Source organism: Lycorma delicatula, chromosome 4, assembly GCF_047948215.1.
Source record: "Lycorma delicatula isolate Av1 chromosome 4, ASM4794821v1, whole genome shotgun sequence".
Classification (NCBI taxonomy): domain Eukaryota; kingdom Metazoa; phylum Arthropoda; class Insecta; order Hemiptera; family Fulgoridae; genus Lycorma; species Lycorma delicatula.
In genome coordinates this window covers 18,188,355-18,206,201 of record NC_134458.1, presented here as the reverse complement: position 1 = coordinate 18,206,201, position 17,847 = coordinate 18,188,355, and the positions used below count along the sequence as shown (strand labels likewise).

The following is a 17,847-nucleotide window of genomic DNA, read 5'->3' as shown; positions in this document are numbered from 1 at the left end:
AATTTTAACTCAAAAACATAAACTATACTGCTTTGTAAGAAATAAAATTTTTATAGAAAAATTATAACATTAATTACCAAGGACTGGACTAGGAAATTTCGTTGATGTCTTAGATCACAGACGGTGTTGAAAATAGCTACTTGGCCTTCAGCTGCGAGTTGCTGAAGAAGAGAATCTAAAGCAACCAATGTTCCAGTACGACCAACACCAGCACTGCAAACAAATGTAAAATTCAGAACTATAATACATTATCCATAAAACACAAGTAGGTTTTTTATGGACGATTGGATAATTATATTCACTGAATGAGCAGACACAAATCTCACTACTTTTAACCGATAGTGTTTTTGAGGTGGGAGCAGGATTAAGCATTTACATCTGAATAATTTAATATTAATAAATATTCTGCAATAAATATAGTACATCCAGATAACAATACTAATGAAATCTGTTTATTCAATACATTTTCAAGTAGAGAATACACATTAAAATTCTACTTAATATATAAAAATATTGGTATAGGGTAGCTGTATGAACACAAATCAGAATTTTACAAATATCTAAAGATGCCTTAGTAAGAAAGCCAGCTGCAAATTAGTAAAAAATTTTGTTCCTCATTTTTTTCCGTCAATCCTAAATATAAAATAAATTTCAGGTTGATAACTTTTTCTGCAGATATCAAAAATATAATAAAAATGTTTATTGGAAAAAATGAATAGTAGAAATATTTAACTTTGAAAATTATCTAATGATCAAAATAGATACCTTTCAATCTATGAGTCTGTTCACATACAATATCAGGTGATTTATCTATTATTCTTAATATGACATTCATACAGTATAATGCAGTAGATTCTATATGTTTAAATTATTTAAAAAATAGAGTTCGGTTGAAGAATAGTAGAACTAAACTTTTTATGGTAATAGTACTACTATTACTGATATGTCCATTATCCACTTAACTAAAGTGTAACTAAGTACAAAAAACTTTCCATGAAAACTGAAACAAGAGTATTAGTGTAGTTAGTTGATATCAAGGAAGAACAATTTTCTCAATTCATATATTTTGCTATTTATAAAAGATCAGACTAGATAGGAAGGAAGAACAACTGTTCACAATAAAATTCTGTAGTTTGTTAGCTGGGAATGGTGGAAGTGGTAAAATAACCTTGTTTATTGCTCAAATATGTGTCAGTGGCACAAATGTTTTTGACAGGGAAGAAAATTGGTGAAAGACAACAAATGCAGTGGTCATTCAGATCAATAAGTGTTGTTTTAAATGACAAAAAAATATAATACCTACTGAAAACAGTAGCGTTACACATTTCTACAGAGATCTGAACAAATGAAAACTATCTGCATAGGTTCTGAAATCCATTTTGACAAGCAAAAGATGAGCTAGTCAGTATCATAAAGGATATAAACAAAAAAGAATAAGCTTCTTGACAAGATCATTACTGGCAATAAGAGTTAGTGAACATTATTTATGACCATAAAATTTGCATTTACAGAAATCAAGCGTTAAAGATGATGCTAAAAATGTATTTTCAATAGAAAAAGAGTTATGCATAAAAAGTTTTTTTTATAGTTAATGCACAATATTAGTGTGTTTTGGTCTGCCAATTTCATGCATTTGACATGTTTATCCTGCCCTGTTTTGCATTAGAGATTTTTTTACTACCAAATAACATCCCAGCTCATTTAGTAGCAATCAGTTCAGTTTTTGGCACAAAAAACAAGTCATTATTGAACTTCCCTTTATTCACTGAATTTACCATCTCCAGATTATCAATCCTTTTTTTTGGAAAAATGGAAATCTTGTTTCTAAAATGTAATTGCTACTGAAGAAGCCCTTGATGACATCCATGAAGCTGTAACTGAGTGTTTGAAGGAAATCCCTTTAAAGGGATTACGCAGAAATTATAAACTTTTGCCGAGTAGTGCAATGAGGTTAGAAAAATTATATTTTGAGTATATAAATTAAGATAAATTAATTCAACTTTTTTTTTTGAAAGTTAAAAGTACTTAATTTACTCCTGTACTTTATTTTTTTAAGTGTATGTTCTTAACATTTTTCCAATATTAACACCCTGGATCTTCATACTATTAGATTTAAATGACAATTTCTGAATTTCTATGTAAATATAAAATTTATAATTTTCAAAACATTACTGTTTACATGAAAACATTAGTAAACAGTACAACACAAATTTACAAACTTTATGCAATAGTTTTAACCGTAAATAAAAACAGAGTAAAAACCTTTGGCCAAAATTTAAAAAAAAGAAAGAAAACTTATTTTACCTTTTATCATTCTAAAAGGGTTAAAATTAATATAATCATGGTCCTATACTGCAAGTAATTAACGAGTTAATTTGTTGGATTTTTTATTTTGTAACATCTAAAAATTCTGTATAAATTACACAACAAAAGATTTAAGATTTACAAAATTAAAAAATTAATATGGCGTACCTGCAGTGCACCAAAATGGGGCCTTTTTCTAATGAATAAACTTCATTCATTCTCTTTATAAACTTAAGAATACCGGCTGGATGTTCCGGGGCCTGAAAATCTTTCCATACAAGGAAATGGTACTGTATAATACTTCTTTCCTCTCTAGACCCTCCAATAGTTCTGATCATTTTAAGTTCACGAATAATATAATCTGAAAAAAAAAACTATTTCTTGAACATGTAGCCAAAAAGAAACTAAATACATTTAATAATTTAATATAATTGTTTTACTCTATCAAACTATTACACTTGTTATTCCACAGGAAGTGACATCATCTCCTCCTTCATATGATAAAAGGAAGAATGAAATCAGTCTTGAACACAAATATAATTCAGATGAATAAAGTTAATTATAATTAAGTTTACTGTTTACAAGTCCGCAAAAGCAGAGTGCAGTGCAAATAAAAATTAAAAGTCTATAAAGTGTACTTAAAAACAGACAGCAGAAGAAACTTTACAATAATAAGAAACCAGACAAACTCATTTTTACTAATAACAGATATAATTTTACATTATTTTTTTTTTTTGCTATTATTTACACTTTGTATGTAAATAACAAATTTTATTTTTATTAACAAATATCATAAAAGCTAATCTCAAAAACTTACTTATCATAAATAAAATTTAAAAAATCATATTATTATTATTATTACTGAAATTTAATTTTTTACCTAAATGTAATCAAAAGGAGGAAATAATTAAAAATTCACAGGAAAATTCATCCCACAGAAAGAAATCTTCCAAAATAATATTATATTTAAGAATGAATAAATACATAGGAGGGGAAATCAAATATAAACAATAATTTTTTTTTTATAAATTTATAGATTAGTACTATACACAAGTCATACCTTTTTCATTTCTCTATATAGTCTCCTACACGATCTACACACTTTTACCAACAATTTGGAAGCTTGAATATTCCTTGTTCATAAAAAGTTTGAGGATGAGTCGTCAATCAACTGCACATGCACTCCTCAATGTCTTCATTGTTTTCGAATCGTTCCCCCTCCAAACGATTCTTTGAAGGGTGCAAATAAAAAACAGTCACAGAGGGACAAATCTGAATTACAGGGAGGGTGGTTGAGGATTTCCCAGTGCAATTTTTCCAATTTATCCCTGGTCAAAATTGCAGTGTGCAGCCTGGAGTTTTCATGGAGAAGGATGGCAGCTCTGATGGGCATACTCCGTATTTTATTTCAGTAGGTGGCTTTTTTTGACCGTAGCCACTGGCAATAGTAAGCCGCATTCACCGTTCATTGATTGTGGAGAAAATCATTGAGTAAAACTACCCTTGAGTCAAAAAAATCATTACAGGATTTTTTCTGGCTGACAGACAGGTTTTGGCCTTCAGTGGGCAGCCCTCATCCTTCATTCGCCACACCTTACTCGCCATTTGTGACTCCGGAGTGTAATGATGGACCCATGTCTCATCACATGTGATAATGCACCCCAAAAAATCATCCCCTTCTTGCTGAAATTGATTCAAAAGTCTCTCCCAAATCTCCAACCTGACCTGTTTCTGATTTTCAGTCAACAACCTTGGAACCCATCGAGCAGTAATTTTTCTAAAGCCAAGATGATCAGTGATAGTGGATTGAGCACTCCCATAGCTGATACCCACTTCTGATGCAACTTCTTCAATAGATCACCTTCGATAAGTTCTTGAACAGCAAGGATGTTGTCAGCTGTGAGGCTTGACCTTGGATGTCGATCTTAATTTTAGTTTTCTACACTTTCTTGCCTGCCCTTAAATTGTTTGACCCATGTATACACTTGGTTCTGGGACAGTGTAGCAACCCCAAACTGTACCTTTAAACGAGTTAAAATCTCTGCGGGTTTATCGCCTTCATTGGCTAAAAACTTCATGATTCTACGTTGTGCAATGGACGAAAAAACCTCTTGCTCATTCATGGCTGTACTGACAACAGCACACAGTGGAGGAGCTAACCAAGCTGGTTTCCCCTCTCATTCTCACCAAACATTAAACCCCCATCCGCCATTCAGGTCAGAACTGCTTGCTGCATAGAATAGCAAAATTACTGTTTAAATTTTATTCACCTTCATATATACACACATTAGTGTTCTATTGAAAAAATTAAATAAAATATAAATTTTAACTTGCGAACAATTTTAAATAATTGAGGAAACAACTCAAACAATACAAATATAGCAACTAAAACTTATAAATTATAGAAAAATGTATTAAAAAAATAAACAAAAACAAAAATAAACTGCATTAGTATATTTCAATAGATTCTGAGCACTATATTCTAACAACAAAGCCATCATAACTTGTTGGCTTCTACTACATTTAATGGGAACAAACCCACCTTAGACTGCATTGCTGTGATGCAGTTAATACATATTGAATGTCTTTGCAAGAATCACAAGTACACACTATTTTCTAATATGTTAAAATCTAATCTGGATTTTACTAGTATGAGGCATTAAATACCGTGTTTTAATTTCTAGAAGCGATCAAAATGTACAGGTACAAACAACTATTCAGTGAATAATAAGAAATTCAATAACTACAACAGAAAATGGCAGTCTTGAACACAGTATTAAATATTTCTAATCTTCAAATAATAATAATAATAATTTGAAATTGAGCTTTATAAATTAACAAAAAAAACTACCACAAAATGTACAGATATGTGAAGCTATGCAAACCTGAATAATGTTTTTCATTGACATGATGTATTGATATATCACCAAATATCTTTTCACCCTCTGACTTATCAGCCCAATACTTAGCGCATTTTGTCTTACTATATTCTTCTAAATTTGTTAACATTAATATAAGCTCCAAATGTTGTTCCCATATCATTCTCCAGAAATCACATACAGTATTATCCATCGGGCCTGAAAAGCCAAATAATTTATGAAAGAGAAAAGAACTGAAACTTTATTTTTTATGTATTATCATTTTAAATATAAAATCTCACTACAAAATGTATTTTCACTTGTAATGTTTTATGAAAATTTATATTTTAATCATTTCTGCAAGTTTTTACCACTTTCATAATGTTACAAATACATTACTCAATAGAAATTAAGTAGTTGTAGTTTTCTATCTAAGTTATGCTTTTGTTATCTGTAGCATATTAAACCGACACACTGCCAACATGATTAACAAATTGTGTAATTATAAACTGATCTGAATCAAATATTATTTTATAAACAGTGCATTACCAATTACTAAGTTTATTAGTAAACTATGATAAAAAATGAGGCATAAAGTACAAATAAAATTACATAATAAAATTGTCCTCTTAAAAATATTTTGCATTAACAAAACAAACATTTTTTTACCTTAATTTTTTTTTACATAAATTCCAAGACAAAACAGAATAAATATTAATTTTACTAAGAAATTTATCTAGTCTTAAATAATTGATTCTGTATAATTTTGTAGACTAACCAAACACATGTAGCATGTTAAAAAATATTTAATTTAATTACAGTGTTTAATCATATGCATATATTAAAAATAACTTAATTCTTTTATGACAATTCACTTTTATGGAGAAACACCCAAGTGAATACATCTTTATCAAAATTATCAGTAGCCGTAATAATACATAATGAACTTAATTGATAGTCAAATGTTCAAAATCTAACAATATTTTCCACAGACTTTAACATTAGAACAATCTGCCACAATATTGTTTTAAATAGCAATGAAAAAAATATTTTTAATAAATCTAGCCAAAATAATTATAAACCAGGTTTAAGAGTTATTTCAAACAATTTCTTCAGGATTTTAATTGAACATATACATCAACATAACACACTGAATATTTGATGAACTGAATAAACATAAATTTATTAGCTAACACTGCATAAATGCTATGAACAGTGTTGGACCGGTTGAGAATGTCTTGTCAATCACACAATGAAATAAAAATTTTCAGAATATAAACTTCTCATCTTGCATGATAGCACTGGTTTTATTTAATTTTTTTTAATCATTATTTTATAATACTTTGCATACTGTGTCAACTTTTGGAAATTTAAACCAGTTCTTAGCAACAACAAAATCTAAACTAAAAGGCAACACAGAATCATACAATGAAAAAAGAAACCTAGGTTGTTTTTCTATACATGTACTATAATTCAATTCTCCTCACAATCTCACTAATTGTGATGCAAATAATCTTCTTTTTTTATTTGAAATCAGTTAAAGTTTTACAAAAATATTTTAAAATATGAGAATTATAATAAAAATGTTTACATTGAAGTGTTAATAATACAGATTACCTTAAAAAGTGTCTAATTCCATACAACCTTGAATATGCTTTCATATATAGTTTATAGATACTATATTTCTTTAGTTTCACATCGACATCCATAGAAACTACAGAGGAATTATAATAACAAACAGAAATGTAATTTATATCCTGTCAATAGTATGCCATTTTCATATTTTTAAATTGTTCAAACTCAGGTGTAATCCACATCATTTAAGTAAATATAATATTTCTCCCTCTATGAATCATGAGACCTTGGTGGTGAGGGGGAGTCCGTTTCGTAATGAACAAGAAGATAGAGAAGAGAATAGAGTATATAAAAATGCATAGCAATAGAATCATTGAAATATGGATAAAATCAAAACCTAAACCAACGATAGTTAATGTCTATTTGCCTACAAGTGCACACGTTAATGATGAGGTAGTGTGTATATAAAGAAATTGATAAAGCAATTAAATAAATAAGAGGAATGAAAATTTAATAATAGTTGGAGATTGGAATGCAAGCATTGGAACAGGCAAGGAAGGAAATATTGTGGGTGAATATGGGCTGGGCAAAAGGAATGAAAGAGGGGACCGACTTACTGGGTTTTGCATGAAGTATAATTTAGTAATTACCAACACCCAGTTTAAAAATCATAGTAGAAGAATATACACATGGAAAGAGCCGGGTAATACTGCAAGGTATCAGATAGATTATATCATGGTTATGCAAAGATTTAGAAATCAACTTGTAGACTGAAAAGCATATACAGAAGCAGATATCAATAGCGACCACAATTTAGTGCTAATGAAATGTATATTGGGGTTTAAAAACCTAAAGAAAAGGTGTCAGATGAATGAGTGATTTACAGAAACTTGAGGAAAAGGAGGCAAAAAAGATTTTTGAGGAGGACAATGCAAGATATCTGAGTAAAAAAAGATACGGTAGGAAATATAGAAGAATGAGAGAATGTTAAAAAGGAAATTCTTAAATCAGCAGAAGCAATGTTAGGTGTAACAAAGAGAAATGGCAGAAAACCCTGGATATCAGAGGATATATTGCAGTTAATGAATAAACGTAGAAAGTATAAGAATGCTACTGATGAAGAAAGTAAAAGGAACAATCGACAATTAAGAAATACTATAAACAGGAAGTGCAAATAAGCGAATGAAGAGTGGATTAAAGAAAAGTGCTCATAAGCGGAAAGAAAAATGATCATTGGTAAAATAGACGGAGCATACAGGAAAGTTAAGAAGAATTTTGTGATACATAAGTTAAAATCTAATGATGTGTTAAATAAAGATGGTACCCTGATGTATAATATGAAAGAAAATGTTGATAGCTGGGTGGAATATATTGAAGAGTTATGCGGAGGAAATGAATTAGAAAATTGGTGTTATAGAGGAAGAAGAAGAAGTGGAAGAGGATGAAACAGGAGATCTGAATTTAATAAAGCATTAAAAGATTTGAATGGGAGAAAGGCTACTGGGATAGATGGGATACCTGCAGAATTAGTGCGCAGTGCTGGTGAGGAAGCGATAGATAGATTATACAAACTGGTGTGTAATATTTACGAAAAAGGGGAAGTTCCATCCAGACTTCAAAAAGAGTGTTATTGTCATTATACCAAAGAAAGAAGGAGCAGAAAAATGTGAAGAATACAGAAAAATTAGCTTAACTACTCATGCATCAGAAATCATACTAAAATTCTGTACAGAAAAATTGAGAAGGATGGAAGAAGTGTTAGGAGAAGACCAATTTGGTTTTAGGAAAAGTATAGGACAAGGGATACAATTTTAACACTCACATTCATAGTAGAAGGAAGATTAAAGAAAAACAAACCAATATACTTGGCATTTATAGACCTAGAGAAGGCATTCAATAACGTAGACTGGAATAAAATGTTCAGCATTTAAAAAAAATAAGGGTTCAAATACAGATAGAAAAACAATTGCTAACATTTACAGGAACCAAACAGCAATAGTAATGATTGAAGAACATAAGAAAGAAGCCGTAATAAAAAATGGAGTCTGACAAGGATGTTCTCTATCCCCGTTACTTTTTAATCTTTATATAGAACTACCGGTTAATGATGGTAAAGAACAATTTAGATCTGGAGTAACAGTACAAGATAAAAATATAAAGATGCTATGATTTGCTGATGATACAGTAATTCTAGCTGAGAGTAAAAAGATCTAAGAAAAAACAATAATGGCATGGATGAAGTCCTATGCAAGAACTACCTCATGAAAATAAACAAGAACAAAACTATAATAATGAAATGTAGTAGAAATAAAGGAGATGGACCACTGAATATAAAAATAGGACGAGAAAAGACTATGGAGGTAGAAGAATTTTTTTATTTGGAAAGTAGATTACTTAAGATGAATGAAGTAGGAACGATATAAAATGTTGAATAGCACAGGCGAAATGAGCTTTCAGTCAGAAATATAATAATTTTTGCTTACATCAAAAATTAATTTAAACATCAGGAAAGGATTTTTGGAAGTAAATGTTTGGAGCATAGCTTTATATGGTAATGAAACTTGGTCGATCAAAGTAACTGAGAAGAAAAGATTAGAAGTTTTTGAAATGTGGTGCTATAGGAGAATGTTAAAAATCAGGTGGGTGAATTGATGAAGAAAGAAGCATTTGGAAAAATATAGCTAAAAGAAGAGACAAGACTTATAGGCCACGTGTTAAGGCATCTGGAATGATATTGCGGACAGGTAGATGGGAAAAATTGTGCAGGCAGGCAACGTTTGGAATATGTAAAACAAATTGTTAGGGATATAGGATGTAGGCAGTATACTGAAATGAAATGACTGGCACTAGATAAGGAATCTTGGATAGCTGCATTAAACCAGTCAAATGACTGAAGACAAAAAAATATCTTTCAAATAATCAAAATAAATAAAAAAATTATACTTCTTATGCTCAACCTTAGCAGTGATAATCGTTGAATACATTAAAAATATTCAAGTGAACCAAAAGAAAGAAGAAAATGATTTAAAAAAAGCAGGTACAATATATATCTAAAATTCTTAATTAAACATAGTTCTAAAAATTAGACATTCAAAACAATTTTCAGTTGTTTAAATTCATTTTCTGTTTGTAAATAGTACATTGGCCATTTCCATTTCTCATGTTACTATATCAAAAGTAAAAAAATATATATATATTTACCTTGGGCACAGATGAATTTTTTGCGTTCTTTATAACCCATAACAAAATTAGCATTAATATAATCTGAACCCGCAATACTATCTATCTGAGATAATTTTACTCTTGTCTGATCATAGGCTTTAATATCAGGATATCGATTCTTATAAGCGCTTTCTCTAGCTTCAGATGCTCTAGTTGTTCTATCTGGAAATCCATCTGGCAGAAGCTATAAAACATAAATATCTCATCAATTATAGAATGTAATAAAATATTATAGCTATAATCCATTTAAAAAAAAAAGTTACAAATTCACCCGTAATACTTTACAAAAGCAAACAGAAAACCACGATTCACCAGTATTGAAATAGAAAATAAATAATAGACAGCAAAAGATAGCTTCAACTTCATCAAGTTTGAAAGGATTTTTGTTATCTTCACTAGCAAACATTGCATTTTATTGAAATTCTAAAAAACACTTTTAATTGTCTTATAAATTACCAATCAATTAAAAAAAAAAAGATTTTAAATCTTCATCAAGTTTTGTTTGTATAAAGAGGTAAGAGCAAAAAATATAAAATGAAAACACACAAACATAGTACGTTTACCATATGACCATAATGAACTTTGAAAACAAATACATTCCTGACAAGACAAATATAAAAGAGATGATGGATTTTGTTTCATCTGCTTCATATTTTTATTTACTTTGTTTATTTGGATGTTTTTATAATATATTATTTTGTTTAACGATTCCTGTAGCATAATTTTAATCTTCCAAAAAAGTGAATGTATCTCTATCAAATTTTTCTAATAAAGCTAATTTGAATTTTAAACAGGGCCGTTATAACAAGAGTTCACATGGTAAAAATTTATTGTTACAGAGAACTGTTATTACTAAACAAGTATAACTTATCTATTGCTTTAAAATACAGGGATCCCTTGATTTACGCGGTTAATTCATCCCTGAAAATTGTTGCATAAATTAAAACCACGTAAATTAAAACTGTTTCTCAAAAAAGGTACAGTACTGTACTACTGTGCAGTATAGTATCTGTATATGTACGTATTTGGTAGGCTAAATTCATAATTCGTTTTACAGGTATAAAATACAGAATTTTTAAAGAGTTTGGCTAAACATACTTTACTTAATGGAATATAAATCGAATCCAGTACAGTAAATATGATTACATACAGTACAGTGTTATAGAAACAAAGTAAAAAATATAAGAATAATAAAGTACAAAAGAAAAATCATAATATAGTACAGTATTATTAAAAAAATAGTTAACTTAAAATAAATCTATATAGGTCTAAATTCAAAAAAAAAACTTGTGATTTAGTTCAGCTTTGGTTTCTTAAAATAACTGTCCAGTTTACCTTGTTTTACTGATGGTGGCAACTAATTTAGCACCATCTTGTGGCATTTCGTATCACCTAACAGTCCATTTACAACTTTTGTACTTTGTTCTCAATCAGGATCATTTTTAGTTAGATAATCACAAAATCCTTTGATGCCTCCTGTAATCCTTTTACTATTAATTGTGGCTGAGAAATGGAGAATGAGTTTGAAGGTTCACCACTGTTGATTTTTGATAACTCTGATTTAAATGATGTGTTGCTGCTACTTGAATTCTCATCTAGCTGCTCATTTGGCGACTCGGCTAGGGCTAACAAGTCATCATTTTCTAAAAGTTGTTTATCTCCTTCCACAAGTTCATTTACATCGTCAGCATCAATTTCAAGCCCAACACTGCTGGCAAGTTGCACAACTTCATTTTTAATAGTACCTGTAATTTCTTGTCCATTACCATCAAATGCAGTCTGATCTTGATCATCATCTTGATATAGCTTGCACCATACTCCACATAGCATACTCTCTTTGATTTCTTTCCATGCTTCTCCAACATTGTATACAACATGAAGGATGTTATATTTTTTCCAGAACATTTGCAAATCACAGATCTCATTGCTTGAACGTGGCTATCAATCTTTGACCACATGACTGTATAAGTGATGTCATATTTGCAGGCATACAAATGACTTTTACATGTAAATTAACTGCTTCCAATTCCTCGGAACTTGGATTTCCAGGAGCGTTATCAAGCAGTAGAACAGCTTTGTGTGCAATATTTTCTTGTGCAAAACCTTTTGAGTTGCAGGCTAAAACAATTCTTAAACCAGTCAGAAAAAATGCACCTTGTTACCCATGCTTTTTGGTTGGATGTCCAATAATACATGGGAAGAGATTGTTTGTTAATTCCTTTAAAAGCATGGGGATCTTATGAGTTATATACCAGCAACGGTTTTAGTTTACAGTTCCCCTTTACATTTTCTCCAAGTAAAAGTGTGAATTGATCTTTAGATACTTTAAAACCAGGCATATGGCATTCTTCTTTTGTGATAAAAGTATGTTTAGGCATATTTTTCCAAAAAAAAAATCACTATTTTGTGAACATTAAATAGTTGCTATGACGAGTATCTCATGATAATTTGTCGATTTTTAAAAATTTTTCAGCTTCTTCATTTGCAATGGCTGCTTCACTTTGAATCAAAATGTTATGCAGGTTTGAACATTTCTTAAAATTTTCAAACCATCCTCTGCTTGCATTGAATAGGTTGATATCTTCAGCATGGTACTTAGGTCTTAATAGTTCATGCAAACTTAGCTCTTTCACGAATAATAATAAGATAACTGTGTAGCCTGTAGAGGAACAGCAATTTTTCCAGCAATCATAATTATATTCTTATTTTTAATTATCGAACGAACTGTTGATTCAACAAGGCCAAGACGATTTTAAAAATCAATGTTACTTAAACCATCATCATGATTTTTATCACATCCAACTTTGTCTCAAGAGTGATAGTTTTCCTTTTCTTTACCATATGCTTAAGATAAGACATAGTTAAAAACACAAAAATATAAAATAAAAACGTAATACGTAAATAATTCACAATAAAATCTTAAAATATCTCACACAATAAATTACAAATACTATATGTACTGCAGCCTTTGTATCACACCTTGAACACGACCTGATCAGAATTATTTAATGCACAGTAATATAACATAAGACAAAATAACAGAACACAATATATTCTCAGAACAGCTAATGTCTGGTTGACTGTGATCATTAAAATGTTTATAAACCAAAAACTTCAGTATTACCAACCTAACACACTTCAGTATGCCATTATTAAAAGGGAAAACCTCTTTCATTGTTTACTGCATTACATGTAGATATAAGTCCATGTGTATTGTTTACTGAAACAATAAGAATAGTAACAATATTTTTTAAGAATTCTTTCACGAATATTATTTTATACCTTATATAAAGTAATTCTGTCTGCGTTAATTCGAAACCAGACTCGCGTTAAGTCAAGGGACAGTGTTATAAAATCAACCGTACAAATTCAAAATACTGTATATCAAATCGCATTAAACCAAGGGATTACTGTAATACATATTGAAATGTAACAAAGTATTTCCTGAAGCTAGAACATCCTAATACTATTATGCTCACAATATGAAAGTATATAAAGATATGCAAATTTACGCGAGTATATCAGAGTACACTCTATGTACTAGGCTGTTGGTAATATAAAAGGAACTCCATAATAAAATAAACACAACTAGAGAACTTATTTCTACCAAATTGTACATGGCAAACTTAGCAATGGGAGGAGAGCATGATTAACATTTCACTTTGTAATTGGATAAAAAAACCCAAAAAAAATTCAAAACAATTTACATGTATGGTATATTTTAATATAAGAAATAAAAAACTATACACCAAATATAATTAATATATTTTACTTTTATTTTTTTCATATACAATTAATATATTTTACTTTTATTTTTTTCATATACAATTAATATATTTTACTTTTATTTTTCATCATAAGTTAGAAAAAATGTACTGGCCAAAACTATCAATGAACAATAGGACAAAGTTAAATGCAAAATAACCCATGCAAAAAAGGCAGAATATGTGGATCAATATCTATACATTTGCTTGACATTATCACAGGTAGTTCTACTACAGTCTACAAACGGACAATGTTTATTACATCACATGCACAGGAAAGACCAAGTTGTCTTATAAAGTCACACTGACATATCTTCTCTTCCCTAAATATTAATAATAACAATAACTGAAAAACAGTACTTTTTACATCACTTGTGAAACAATTACAAGAAGGCTTCCTTTTTTTAACAATTAAGTAATTATAGCAAGTATAGTTATCTAATTACTCTAGTAACACTTGAAAATCATCTCATTTAAAATTGTTATACACAAAACAGTTGTGATTATAAAGTAATGTTAATTAACAAAAAATAAAGCAAGCTGTATCCTACCTCAAACTCATGTTGGAATCCATAATCAGAATTCTTATGTCTCTCTTGAAATGCAGTAGGCAGGTCAGCAGCAAGGATGGGTGACATATCCGGTGGATGAGAAGAAACAGGCAAATGACTCCCACGCAGAGATCTGCACAAGTGCCTATCCACATCCATTTTATTCATACAAAACTTGATTAAATTTTCTAAGGTAAAATAATTTATCGAACTGGGTTTTTTTCATTTGTCACTCTTACATTTGAACTGTACCCATAACAAAAAGCTTCCACCTTATGAAGAGATCTAGAAGTGAGGAAAATATAGCAACCTCATTTCACAGACAACTAATTGAAAGCGAAGTAAGCTTTTGTACTTGACTACACTGAATTTTTCTGATCAGTCATGACAAGTGACTGAAAAGTTAGTGGAATAGCAAATTACAGTTTGATTTTATAATAAGATTATTTTGTTTAATTCAATACAAAATTAGGATCATGTATACTGTTAATTAAATTTACTATTGTAAGTGGATTTATAAAGGTAGTTTTTTAAATCTATGGGATTTTAGCTTTTCGTTATAAACTTTTAAAATTGAAAAGGTATGTAAATTATTAAGTATATAAATATATATAATAGGTATATAAATTTATTCGACACATCCCTCCTTTATTATAAATATTACTATCAATGGATTTACTTTTTTAAATAATTTTATATAATTATATATAATTCAAATATAATTTTTTTTCTTTAAACATTGTAATGTGTAATGTTTGTTTTTGAAAAGTTATACTAATGCTTATTCTGTTTTTGTATTAAATTTATCTTAAATTTATTATTTAACATTCCTTATGTTACAACTATTACTTATTGCTATGTACTACATATCTAGTCCTTTAGTTAAATTGTTTTTACTTTCTATGTAATTCAGTTTTTGTTGCACATTGTTACAAGTTTTTGTTTTTTTTTTCTTTATAGTAACAACAAATTTCTTTATAATTCACTATTATAATTGTATACAGTGAAACTTCTCTGAACGACACTTCCCAATAACCAACTAACCTTAATACCAGACACTTCGATATTCCCTGGCAGTTTTATAGTGGTATTAATGAATAAAATATGTCTCAATAATGGATGTGGGCATTGAATTTACCTATAAAAACTGTTCAATCAGTTCTGAAAAACAGACAGCAGGAATAAAAACTGTAATTTTCCTTGTTCTGTTTTATACTCAGTATAACTAATTTATTTGTTGTGAATTGTATCACTTCCCACTTAGACATTGATGTTATGATTTCAATCAATTCATTATCTAGCATGTTCATCATCAGTTGCTGAGCAAGTGTATATTGTATATGAACACTTGCAATATTTTTGTTATGATATAGTACTGTATTTTTTCTTGTAGTAAGTTTTCAATATGTACGTTCAAATTTTATGTATTTTATAAAAATTGAACTATTGTTACTGCAACTTAAAATATCTCAAAATTGGAAATACCTGACATTAAAAGAAAAAGTAGCAGTATTAAATGTCTACAAAAAAGAAAAACTCAGTGTGTGATATTGCAAAACGTTTTGATGCCAGAAAAACTCAGATAAGCAATAACTTAAAAAGTAAACTTGATATCCTAAAGTCTTGGACTGAAAATGACAATCAGTTAAGCAAAACTACATTTCCTGAAATGCCAATCCTAGCGGTTAACAATTTGATTGACGAGTGGTTTTGCAGGGCTCATGCTAATAATATTCTAGTCTCTTGAACTTTGATATGTGAGAAAGCCTTAGAAACTGCTAAAGAATTTGGTTACGATGAGTTTAAAGCATCAGGGAGTTGGTTAGATAAATACCAAATTAGATATAACATTTCATATAAAAATATCTGTGGTGATGCTGGTGCTGTAAATGAGAATTTGTTGTCTGAGCGGAAGGAAAAGTTAAATGAAATATGCACAAGTTATAATGAAAGAAAATTTTTAATTGTGATGAGACTGGTCTTTTTTTCCAGGCTTTGTCCAGTGAAACAATGTGTTTGGAAGATGAAAAATGTACAGGGGGAAGAAATAAAAAGAAAGATTGACTGTTATGTTCAATGTGAATATGTCAGGTGAATTTGAAAAACCACTAATAACTGACAAAGCTGCAAAGCCAAAATGTTTTAACAGCATGAACATAAATTCATTAGTGTACTTGTTAGTTATTGCACCATCACTTTTTTCGATGCAACTTCTTCAGATTTCATGAGAAAATGAATAATAATTTTATATTTTAGGTGCAAAAAGTACATTTTTTAATGAAAAAAAGAAATTACAAAACACTTTATGTTGACTCCATGTACTGACTGATGAATTGTATGAATATCAACATAACCAACCAAACATAACCTACACTTGCTTCACTTGCTAACCTTGTTTAATTAAATATACATATTATATGCTATTTAACGTTAATTAGATGAGATTAATCGGTGAAGAGAGTGTAGGTTATGTTTGGTTGGTTATGTTGATATACATACAATCTGACAGTATCTACACAAACAACCTACGCTCACTTCGCTTGCTAAAAGACATTTTCTGTTTAATATGTTGTTTTTTGACAAAATGCTGCCTCAAAAAAAAAAAATATGAAAAAAGTGGTGATGCGATAATAGAGAAGTATCATTAGAAATTGAATGGTATTCAAATAAAAAATTTTTTGGATGATTAGAGACATAATGATGACTGATATTTAAGTTCTGATTGTAGAATGCGGAAGGTAAAGTAGGATAGTCATACTATTCTTCTACAATGCAAAATCCCACCCTAACATTATCTTAGAAAATGTAAAATTTATATTTCTTCTTCCATCATTCAGAACTTTAAAATCCAGTACAGAAAATGGTGTTGCAGTACTTATTGTCAGCAATGAAAGTTACAGATGCTGATGAGCATTCTAAAAGCATTTGTATGGTGGATGCAGTTTTATGGATTCTTATGGCTATAAAGCAGGTTACTACTACAACAATGAGAAACTGTTTCGTAAAAGCCGGTACTAATCCTCCAAAAACTAACTTCAATTCCAACATTGAAAATCTTATTTAACCAAATGAAAATTCTGTGAAACAGAGTGAATTACAAGAACTTATTGAACCATTTGGAAACTACAAAGAGTACCCGAATATTGACAATGGCTCAACACAGATGACAAATTGACTGATATCCGTGATCTTGTTACTGCCTCAGACTTGACTACTTTCAAAACAAATGACAATGAATGAAGCTTTACTATCACGAATAAGGAAGCAAGAGAAGAGATTAGAAAATTAAAATAATATTTCTTACAAAAAGGATTACCAGAAGGCATTGCATTATTGAAATATAAGAAATGCAGTCACTTATTGAAAAAATATGAACCAGGACTTAGTTCAAACTAAAATAGACAGCTATTTTAAACTATCTACATATAAATTAATTGTACATATTGTATTTGGTTTTTTATTTTTATTTTTACATATTCGTATTTGGTTTTTTATTTTTACACTATTTTTTTTTGTACAAATATTTTGATTAATATAATATTCTTGTACACTGTAGCTTCTCTGATTAACATT

At 29.5% G+C, this 17,847-nt stretch overlaps 1 protein-coding gene across 1 annotated transcript in view; it reads right to left on the bottom strand.

Annotated features, from left to right (window-relative positions):
- Positions 1 to 17,847, bottom strand: part of Ptp69D (Protein tyrosine phosphatase 69D) — a 196,680-nt gene that overhangs the window by 25,008 nt on the left and 153,825 nt on the right. The window contains exons 17-21 of the mRNA XM_075362423.1: positions 14,275 to 14,419; positions 9,939 to 10,143; positions 5,190 to 5,381; positions 2,473 to 2,665; positions 78 to 213 (exon numbers count right to left, since the gene is read on the bottom strand). Of these exons, the coding sequence (XP_075218538.1) occupies positions 78 to 213; positions 2,473 to 2,665; positions 5,190 to 5,381; positions 9,939 to 10,143; positions 14,275 to 14,419 (871 nt within the window). The remainder of the gene's footprint in view (positions 1 to 77; positions 214 to 2,472; positions 2,666 to 5,189; positions 5,382 to 9,938; positions 10,144 to 14,274; positions 14,420 to 17,847) is intronic.